This window comes from Oncorhynchus mykiss, chromosome 26 (genome assembly GCF_057628025.1).
Source record: "Oncorhynchus mykiss isolate SJ-2025 chromosome 26, ASM5762802v1, whole genome shotgun sequence".
In the NCBI taxonomy this organism is placed as follows: Eukaryota; Metazoa; Chordata; class Actinopteri; order Salmoniformes; family Salmonidae; genus Oncorhynchus; species Oncorhynchus mykiss.
The window spans coordinates 30,983,328-30,995,000 of NC_143047.1; the positions used below are offsets into that span (position 1 = coordinate 30,983,328).

The 11,673-nt window shown below is 46.9% G+C and overlaps 1 protein-coding gene across 3 annotated transcripts in view; it reads left to right on the forward strand.

The window, feature by feature from the left end:
- LOC100136710 (unconventional myosin-Va) overlaps positions 1-11,673 on the forward strand; it is an 82,668-nt gene that overhangs the window by 22,658 nt on the left and 48,337 nt on the right. For all 3 annotated transcript variants that reach the window (XM_090222667.1, XM_090222668.1, XM_090222669.1), the window contains exons 2-4: positions 2,688-2,798; positions 3,397-3,568; positions 3,659-3,803. In XM_090222667.1, the coding sequence (XP_090078793.1) occupies positions 2,688-2,798; positions 3,397-3,568; positions 3,659-3,803 (428 nt within the window). The remainder of the gene's footprint in view (positions 1-2,687; positions 2,799-3,396; positions 3,569-3,658; positions 3,804-11,673) is intronic.

Sequence of the window (11,673 nt, forward strand, 5' to 3'; positions counted from 1 at the left end):
TTCCTCTACCCCTCTTACACACATCTCTGTAGCTCTTCCTCTCCCCCTCATACACACATCCCTGTAGCTCTTCCTCTCCCCCTCTTACACACATCCCTGTAGCTCTTCTTCTCCCCCTCTTACACACATCCCTGTAGCTCTTCTTCTCCCCCTCTTACACACATCTCTGTAGCTTTTCCTCTCCCCCTCTTACACACATCTCTGTAGCTCTTCCTCTCCCCCTCTTACACACATCTCTAGCTCTTCCTCTCCCCCTCTTACACACATATCTAGCTCTTCCTCTCCCCCTCTTACACACATCCCTGTAGCTCTTCCTCTCCCCCTCTTACACACATCCCTGTAGCTCTTCCTCTCCCCCTCTTACACACATCCCTGTAGCTCTTCCTCTCCCCCTCTTACACACATCCCTGTAGCTCTTCCTCTCCCCCTCTTACACACATCTCTGTAGCTCTTCCTCTCCCCCTCTTACACACATCCCTGTAGCTCATCCTCTCCCCCTCTTACACACATCCCTGTAGCTCTTCCTCTCCCCCTCTTACACACATCCCTGTAGCTCTTCCTCTCCCCCTCTTACACACATCCCTGTAGCTCTTCCTCTCCCCCTCTTACACACATCCCTGTAGCTCTTCCTCTCCCCCTCTTACACACATCCCTGTAGCTCTTCCTCTCCCACTCTGATCAGCTGTTCCAGGTCATGACCAGGCAAGCAGAGGGTGTGTGATGAGAAACGCCTTCACTCTGAGTCATGAGGGCTGATGTCACAAGGGAGATAATATCTTCTCTTCCTGCATCCTCCTCCGTATCCCTCTCCTCCTCACCTGTATAGTTGACCAGTCTAGCTGACCCCCACTAGCACCATGTAGCAGACAGTGTACCTATGACTCCTCTCTGTCCGTGTCTGTGTTTGTGTGTGCTTGGGGTAGAGTTGTACCCTTCATCTGTCCTCTACTGTAACCCTGGGGATCTGTCTATAAATACGACTCAATCCCCCCCTCCTCACAATGTGGATAGGAAATGGTTTACACGCTTCATTGCTGCAGAAAGTGTGTGATTAGGAGGATCAGGAAGTGTGCTCAGCGGTGTATGGTGATGCTACTCAGTGAGGTGTGTGTGTGAGGCTATTTTTACCTCCACCCTCCCGTCTCTTTCTCACTCTCTCCATCTCTCTCACCATTCTCTCACTCTTTCTCTCACTCCCTCACTCCTCCTTTCCATTGCTAGGAGCTGGGCTGTGAACCGCTCTCCTCCAGGAAGGAACATGAGAGAGCGACAGAATAGCCTCAGTAACCCTGCTATAGGATGACTGATACTGTGTTCTGTCGAGTCAGCACTTTTCTCTGCTGACCTCTGTATATACACACAGACACACACACACACACACACACACACTGCTCTGACCTTTCAGTGTTAAACACTGGTGTGAAAGATTCATTTCAATTCATTGTGGAGCATCACAAGAATACCTTATCCACTACATAGTGATAAACCATGATGACATGACGATGACGTAGGTCTGAATATGTAAGCAACCTACTACAATGGTGATTATTGTCTGTCTGTCTGTCTGTGTGAGTAAATGGCTATGAGCTAGATCATTAGACTTTTCCACAGAATGTTCCTGGAAGGTTGGCTGAGGGTTGCTGGAAGGTTAGGGTGAGTCATAAGGATATGAGAGCATCCGATCCGAGTGCCAACAGTCTTAGTGCCAACACACGCACTCACACACACATACACACTGAAGCTTGGTTTCAGTCTTCATGTAACTCCTTCCTACCAATGAGATTCTGACACATTTTACAGACTGTTCTAAGAGCGTTAGTTGGTGTATCAAAGACAGGAACCAGTTGTGTATAGGATACAGTAGTATTCAGGTCAAGCAGGCCCATTTTCCCAAACAAGCAGTATCATGGGGCGGCAGGTAGCCTAGTGGTTAGAGCGTTGGGCCAGTAACCAAAAGGTTGCTGGCCCAATGATGGGCCAGGATAAACCAGGATAAGCTTTGTGTAGCGCTGATCATCATTGAGCTGCTTAGTGAGATGTAAAGATTACTGATTGGCCATCTGATTGACCTTTCTAATGGCAGCTGTTAAAGCTCTCCTCCGTGTGTGTTACAGATGTGGTTCTGTGAACTGCACTCTTGTGAGCCTGAGGCCTGAAGACTTCTGTTAGCTGCCTGTGCTATAACCTGACGACTTAGCTTCCTGAGCTAATGCCGTGGCTTTAGCTCAGCGGACCAGCACAGTCTAGTGGAAGGCTGAAGACCCGGGATCAAACCCAGTCAGTTTTACAGTGTTTTTGTTTCTGTGTTTTTCACGTCTTTGATCACCTGACAGGCTCGTTCCACAGGGCTGGGATCTGAAGGCATCCCTGTCATGTTGTGATCGGTCACAGAATCATGTGGACTGGGTTTGAGTCTTTATGAATGTCCAGCAGTATTGATCATGTTAGATGGTGAAATGATATCCAACCAACCATGGAGATACAACAGCCTCAGTCAGCACTGTACCAGTCTGATACAGCAGCAGGTTCTCTCTGCAGTAGACATTGAGTCTGGGGACAGTACTGGACTGATATAGGCCTTATGTAGCTTTCTGACTTGGAGAACACACTCTGTAGTATGTTTTTATGTCATGTAGAACCTTTCTCTCCCTTCTCACTCTCCTTATTTCTCCTCTCCTCTCTCTCAGTTTGCTCGGGTGTGGATCCCTGATGCAGATGAGGTGTGGAAGTCAGCAGAGCTCACTAAGAACTACAAACATGGAGATTCCACCCTACACCTCACACTGGAGGATGGAATGGTGAGTACTGGAGGAGAGGAGGAGGAGAAGGGTGGTGTAGGGTTGGGTGGTTGCATAACATCCTCTCATTTCTGATGAGATGCACAGCACACACACACACACACACACACACACAGCGAATCTATCTCATTATTGGTTATTGGAGTAGTTGCAAAGGGCTGTTGTCTTCACACTGCAATATATCACCATACATATCATAAAAACATGTCCATGTGTCGATGTCAACCAAGTCCAATAAACCGTTCAGAAGGAAGTGGGGGCAGAAACCTGACCCATTTGGTGGCATATTTTGATACATGTGTGAGGCTTATGTTCACCAACTGTCTGTTTTTTATGTCACTGAGTTACATAAAACCAGGTCCCTACTCAGCACACACACCACAGGAGGCTGGTGAGGGGGAGATGAATTACAATAATGGCTGGAATGGACTAAATGGAATGGTATAAAGCACAATGAAACAATGTTTGATACCGTTCCATTTATTCTGTTCCAGCCATTACTATGAGCCCGTACTCCCCAATTAAGCTGCCACCAGCCGCCTGTGATACACACATATATTGTGTGTGATAACGTCTCTGTTTAATCTGTGCTGTCCAGGACATTGAGCACAAGCTGGATGATAAGACAAAGAACCTTCCTCACCTCCGGAACCCTGACATCCTGGTGGGGGAGAATGACCTCACAGCTCTTAGCTACCTCCACGAGCCGGCCGTCCTGCACAACCTTAAAGTCCGCTTCACCGACTCCAAACTCATCTACACATACTGTGGTATGCCCACACAGACGCACAAGGGTCACACACACACACACACACACACACACACACACACACACACCAACTCATCCTCTCTTCCTTTAGGTATTGTGCTGGTGGCCATTAATCCCTATGAGAACCTTCCCATCTACGGTAGTGACATCATCAATGCGTACAGTGGCCAGAACATGGGAGACATGGACCCTCATATCTTCGCTGTGGCTGAGGAGGCTTACAAACAGATGGCCAGGTGGGTGTGTGTGGTGTGCGTGCGTGCGAGTGTTACCTGCTCAAAGGTAGTATACACAGATTTCCAATGTTTCAAACGATGTCAGACGGACAGTTTGAGACCTTCCAATGGAAGCATAGTACAATGTGTGTATTTACGGTCTTGTTATTTATTTCACTTAGGCAAGTCAGTTAAGAACAAATTCTTATTTACAATGACGGCCTACCAAAAGGCAAAAGGCCTCCTGCGGGGACGGGGTCTGGGATTTAAAAATAATATATATACATATATAGAAATATAGGACAAAACCAACATCTTGACGAGACAACACAACATAAAGAGAGACCTAAGACGACAACATAGTGTTGGGTTCCGGCGCCGATAGAGATGGCCGCCTCGCTTCGCGTTCCTAGGAAACTATGCAGTTTTTTGTTTTTTTTACGTATTATTTCTTACATTGGTACCCCAGGTCATCTTAGGTTTCATTACATACAGTCGAGAAGAACTACTGAACATAAGAGCAGCGTCAACTCACCATCAGTACGACCAAGAATATGACTTTCGCGAAGCGGATCCTGTGTTCTGCCTTTCACCCAGGACAACGGAATGGATCCCAGCCGGCAACCCAAAAAAACAACGACTTCGTAAAAGGGGGAAACGAAGCGGTCTTCTGGTCAGACTCCGGAGACGGGCACATCGTGCACCACTCCCTAGCATTCTTCTCGCCAATGTCCAGTCTCTTGACAACAAGGTTGATGAAATCCGAGCAAGGGTAGCATTCCAGAGGGACATCAGAGACTGTAACGTTCTTTGCTTCACGGAAACATGGCTCACTGGAGAGACGCTATCGTAGTCGGTGCAGCCAGCTGGTTTCTCCACGCATCGCGCCGACAGAAACAAACATCTTTCTGGTAAGAAGAGGGGCGGAGACGGGGGCGTATGCTTCATGGTTAACGTGACATGGTGTGGCCACAACAACATACAGGAACTCATGTCCTTCTGTTCACCTGATTTAGAATTCCTCACAATCATATGTCGACCGCATCATCTACCAAGGGAATTTTCTTCGATTATAATCACAGCCGTATATATTCCCCCCCAAGCAGACACATCGATGGCTCTGAACAAACTTTATTTGACTCTTTGCAAACTGGAATCCATATATCCGGAGGCTGCATTCATTGTAGTTGGGGATTTTAACAAGGCTAATCTGAAAACAAGACTCCCTAAATTGTATCAGCATATCGATTGCGCAACCAGGGCTGGAAAAACCTTGGATCATTGCTATTCTAACTTACGCGACGCATATAAGGCCCTCCCCCGCCCTCCTTTCGGAAAAGCTGACCACGACTCCATTTTGTTGCTTCCTGCCTACAGACAGAAACTAAAACAAGAAGCTCCCGCGCTGAGGTCTGTTCAACGCTGGTCCGACCAATCTGATTCCACACTCCAAGACTGCTTCCATCACGTGGACTGGGATATGTTTCGTATTGCGTCAGACAACAACATTGACGAATACGCTGATTCGGTGAGCGAGTTCATTAGAATGTGCGTTGAAGATGTCGTTCCCATAGCAACGATTAAAACATTCCCAAACCAGAAACCGTGGATTGATGGCAGCATTCGCGTGAAACTGAAAGCGCGAACCACTGCTTTTAATCAGGGCAAGGTGACCGGAAACATGACCGAATACAAACAGTGTAACTATTCCCTCCGCAAGGCAATCAAACAAGCTAAGCGTCAGTATAGAGACAAAGTAGAATCTCAATTCAACGGCTCAGACACAAGAGGTATGTGGCAGGGTCTACAGTCAATCACGGATTACAAAAAGAAAACCAGCCCCGTCACGGACCAGGATGTCTTGCTCCCAGGCAGACTAAATAACTTTTTTGCCCGCTTTGAGGACAATACAGTGCCACTGACACGGCCCGCAACCAAAACATGCAGACTCTCCTTCACTGCAGCCGACGTGAGGAAAACATTTAAAACGTGTCAACCCTCGCAAGGCTGCAGGCCCAGACGGCATCCCCAGCCGCGCCCTCAGAGCATGCGCAGACCAGCTGGCTGGTGTGTTTACGGACATATTCAATCAATCCCTATCCCAGTCTGTTGTTCCCACATGCTTCAAGAGGGCCACCATTGTTTCTGTTCCCAAGAAAGCTAAGGTAACTGAGCTAAACGACTACCGCCCCGTAGCACTCACATCCGTCATCATGAAGTGCTTTGAAAGACTAGTCAAGGACCATATCACCTCCACCCTACCTGACACCCTAGACCCACTCCAATTTGCTTACCGCCCAAATAGGTCCACAGACGATGCAATCTCAACCACACTGCACACTGCCCTAACCCATCTGGACAAGAGGAATACCTATGTGAGAATGCTGTTCATCGACTACAGCTCGGCATTTAACACCATAGTGCCCTCCAAGCTCGTCATCAAGCTCGAGACCCTGGGTCTCGACCCCGCCCTGTGCAACTGGGTACTGGACTTCCTGACGGGCCGCCCCCAGGTGGTGAGGGTAGGCAACAACATCGCCACCCCACAGATCCTCAACACTGGGGCCCCACAAGGGTGCATTCTGAGCCCTCTTCTGTACTCCCTGTTCACCCACGACTGCGTGGCCACGCACGCCTCCAACTCAATCATCAAGTTTGCGGACGACACAACAGTGGTAGGCTTGATTACCAACAACGATGAGACGGCCTACAGGGAGCAGGTGAGGGCCCTCGGAGTGTGGTGTCAGGAAAATAACCTCACACTCAACGTCAACAAAACTAAGGAGATGATTGTGGACTTCGGGAAACAGCAGAGGGAACACCCCCCTATCCACATCGATGGAACAGTAGTGGAGAGGGTAGTAAGTTTTAAGTTCCTCGGCGTACACATCACAGACAAACTGAATTGGTCCACCCACACAGACAGCATCGTGAAGAAGGCGCAGCAGCGCCTCTTCAACCTTCGGCTTGTCACCAAAAGCACTCACAAACTTCTACAGATGCACAATCGAGAGCATCCTGTCGGGCTGTATCACCGCCTGGTACGGCAACTGCTCCGCCCACAACCGTAAGGCTCTCCAGAGGGTAGTGAGGTCTGCACAACGCATCACCGGGGGCAAACTACCTGCCCTCCAGGACACCTACACCACCCGATGTCACAGGAAGGCCATAAAGATCATCAAGGACAACAACCACCCGAGCCACTGCCTGTTCACCCCGCTATCATCCAGAAGGCGAGGTCAGTACATGTGCATCAAAGCTGGGACCGAGAGACTGAAAAACAGCTTCTATCTCAAGGCCATCAGACTGTTAAACAGCCACCACTAACATTGAGTGGCTGCTGCCAACACACTGACTCAACTCCAGCCACTTTAATATTGGGAATTGATGGGAAATGATGTAAAATATATCACTAGCCACTTTAAACAATGCTACCTAATATAATGTTTACATACCCTACATTATTCATCTCATATGTATACGTACTCTATATCATCTACTGCATCTTTATGTAAGACATGTATCACTAGCCACTTTAACTATGCCACTTTGTTTACATACTCATCTCATATGTATATACTGCACTCAATACCATCTACTGTATCTTGCCTATGCCGCTCTGTACCATCACTCATTCATATATCTTTATGTACATATTCTTTATCCCCTTACACTTGTGTCTATAAGGTTGTAGTTTTGGAATTGTTAGCTAGATAACTTGTTGGTTATTACTGCATTGTCGGAACTAGAAGCACAAGCACAAGCATTTCGCTAACCATGTGCATGTGACAAATAAAATTTGATTTGATTTAATTATCAGAGTAGGAACGCGACGGACACTGAAAGCTTAAGTTTATTTTCCCATTGGGTCAATACAGCCGCATTAGACAAAGACACGGTATTACTGTCTCCTCCTCTCTAACCGTTACGTCTCTGTTGCTAGGCAGAAAATTAAGTGACATGGGCAATAAACTGTTCCTTCTCCCTTAACGTGACCTGACCTCGACCCCTTCCTCACTAATCCACAGCTCTCCAACCTTATCAGTGCCTGCCACGTGCTATAGTCTTCCCTGCCCTCAGTACATTCCAAGCTTAATTGCATCCACCATATACATTATACATTCCCCTCTCTCCCTCAGTTCATCAATAAGTACATTTCATAAGTCAAGAAATCAGAACCCAACAATAGCAAGGCAGCAACACATGACAAAACAGCACGTAAGGAACACAACATGGTAGTAGCACAAAACATGGTACAAACATAATTGGGCACAGACAACAGCACAAAGGTCAAGAAGGTAGAGACAACAATACATCACGTAAAGCAGCCACAACTGTCAGTAAGTGTCCATGATTGAGTCTTTGAATTAATAGATTGAGATAAAACTGTCCAGTTTGAGTGTTTGTTGCAACTCGTTCCAGTCGCTAGCTGCAGTGAACTGAAAGGACGACCGTCCCAGGGATGTGTGTGCTTTGGGGACCTTTCACAGAATGTGACTGGCAGAACGGGTGTTGTATGTGGAGGATGAGGCTTCAGTAGATCTCTCAGATAGGGGGTAGTGAGGCCAAAGAGGGTTTTATAAATAAGCATCAACCAGTGGGTCTTGCGACGGGTAAACAGAGATCAAATCAAAGTTTATTTGTCACGTGCGCCGAATACAACAGGTGTAGAAAATGGGAAATGCTTACTTACAGGCTCTAACCAATAGTGCAAAAAAAGGTATTAGGTGAACAATAAGTAAGTAAAGAAATAAAACAACAGTAAAAAGACAGGCTATATACAGTAGCGAGGCTATAAAAGTAGCGAGGCTACATACAGACACCGGTTAGTCAGGCTGATTGAGGTAGTATGTACATGAATGTATAGTTAAAGTGACTATGCATATATGATAAACAGAGACTAGCAGCAGTGTAAAAAGAGGGGTTGGGGGGCACACAATTCAAATAGTCTGGGTAACCATTTGATTACCTGTTCAGGAGTCTTATGGCTTGGGGGTAAAAACTGTTGAGAAGCCTTTTTGTCCTAGACTTGGCACTCCGGTACCGCTTGCCATGCGGTAGTAGAGAGAACAGTCTATGACTGGGGTGGCTGGGGTCTTTGACAATTTTTAGGGCCTTCCTCTGACACCGCCTGGTGTAGAGGTCCTGGATGGCAGGCAGCTTAGCCCCAGTGATGTACTGGGCCATATGCACTTCCCTTTGTAGTGCCTTGTGGTCGGAGGCCGCGCAATTGCCGTACCAGGCATTGATGCAACCAGTCACGATGCTCTCGATTTTGCAGCTGTAGAACCTTTTGAGGATCTCAGGACCCATGCCAAATCTTTTTAGTCTCCTGAGGGGTAATAGGCTTTGTCGTGCCCTCTTCACGACTGTCTTGGTGTGTTTGGACCATTCTAGTTTGTTGGTGATGTGGACACCAAGGAACTTGAAGCTCTCAACCTGCTCCACTACAGCCCCTGCTCCACTACAACCCTTGCTCCACTACAGCCCCTGCTCCACTACAGCCCCTGCTCCACTACAGCCCCTGCTCCACTACAACCCCTGCTCCACTACAGCCCCTGCTCCACTACAGCCCCTGCTCCACTACAGCCCCTGCTCCACTACAGCCCCTGCTCCACTACAGCCCCTGCTCCACTACAGCCCCTGCTCCACTACAGCCCCTGCTCCACTACAGCCCCTGCTCCACTACAGCCCCTGCTACACTACAACCCCTGCTCCACTACAGCCCCCCCCCCCCCCCCCGTCTTACACGGAGTGTGCTGTTCTATCTTGCTGGTGCAGCGTATATCCCGCTAGCTGAATATCCATGTCATCATTCAGCCACGATTCTGTGAAACATAGTATATTACAGTTTTTGATGTCCCGTTGGTAGGATATTCGTGATCGTACCTTGTCTAATTTATTGTCCAATGATTGCACATTGGCGAGTAATGTTGACGGTAACAGCAGCTTTCCCACTCACCTCCTGCGGGTCCTCACGATGCTTCCCGCTCTGTGTCTTCTATACCTGCGTCTCCTCCTCTTGCAAATAACTGACATGTTGGCCCTGTCGGGTGTTTGGAGAATATAAATATATGTTGTGTGCTTCCTGCTTGTTGAAGGAAAAAATCTTTGTCTAATCCGAGGTGAGTGATCGATGTCCTGATATCCAGAAGCTCTTTTTTTTGCCGTAGGTTACGGTTTCAGAAACATTATGTACAAAATAAGTTACAAATAAGGCAAAACACCACATAATAGCACAATTGGTTGGGCGCCCGTAAAACTGCTGCCACTTCTTCCTGCACCATTTTACTTAGTTTACAGATGACCAGTTTACAGAGGAGTATAGAGTGCAGTGATGTGTCCTATAAGGAGCATTGGTGGCAAATCTGATGGCCGAATGGTAAAGAACATCTAGCCACTCGAGAGCACCCTTACCCGCCTATCTATAAATGACGTCTCCGTAATCTAGCCTGGGTAGGATGGTCATCTGAATAAGGGTTGGTTTGGCAGCTGGGGTGAAAGAGGAGCGATTACGATAGAGGAAACCAAGTCTAGATTTAACCTTAACCTGCAGCTTTGATATGTGCTGAGAGAAGGACAGTGTACCGTCTAGTCATACTCCCAAGTACTTGTATGAGGTGTGTTATGACCTTGCCCTCTTTGGGTACAGCGAGCACCATCCCCCGCTCTGCTCCTACAACCAGACTGCTGTGGTCAGAGAGGTTGTAAATTCCTGAGGAGAGGATCTCCTCATGGCCACACAGTATAACGACAGAGTGAATTTTCAAACAGAACAAGGAATTTCTTCCACCTCACAGAACTTGAGGTCCGAACAACATTTATGTTCCGGAGAAGGTATAAAAAATCGGTGAAGAATCCAGCTACGAACTGGCCACATTACCATAACGCTGTTTCTTTAATAGCCTCAGATATGAGGTTTATATCTAATTGTTGTATAAGATGAATGAATGAGGATGATACTGTTTGTAAAATTGTGTAATGTGATTTTGGACTGTTTAATGAAGGAAACTCCAATTCCCTTTTGAGTTGAACTAAATCAGAGGACCGCCCATGAGCCCAGTTAGGGTGAGGCATCCTGGACCGCCCATGAGCCCAGTTAGGGTCAGGCATCCTGGACCGCCCATGAGCCCAGTTAGGGTCAGGCATCCTGGGACAGCCCCTTTTCTGCAATTCCAAATAAAACCTCAACTTTGAGAAATTCTCAGTAGACCATGTTTTTCTCCATTACGATGGGACAAAGGTTGCAGACCATTGCTGAATCTTTTAACCATACCACGTGGTTAAACTCTTAGACTATCGATACTGACAGAATAAGAACAAGTCTTTTATATTAATTACTAGTCTGCAGCTAGGAATTCGGTATCATTGAACGCGAAGAACGACAACTGCCGAAACACCCATTCTACAACAACATGAATGAATGTCGCTCTGAACTATCCCCTCTAACCACGACAGACAGAGAGAGAGAAAGACGGACAGTTCCACAAAAGAAACAAACTTTTCAACAGCGATCAAGACGACACACTGAGCGTAAATATATATATTGATTGCAATTGTTCCCGAATGAGTGAGCGTTGTTATTTAAATTGTTATAATTATTAACTCTGTAGTGACTTCTCAGCTGACCCCCACTTCCCTTTTGTCTAACAAGCAGCCGTGCCAGTTTAGCCCACTAGGGCACATTCCCCTATCATTTCTTGTAATCATATTTACTTTGTTTGTTTGTTTGTGCACTTCTGTGATTGCATAGTTAGTTAATAAATAAATGATTTAGGACAATTGATGTATGGATGACTCATAGTGAAGACTGGGTTCGTGCAGATAACCAACAATTTACGACGTTTGGAATGAGACTAACGTGAGGTAAAGTAAATAATTCATTAATCAG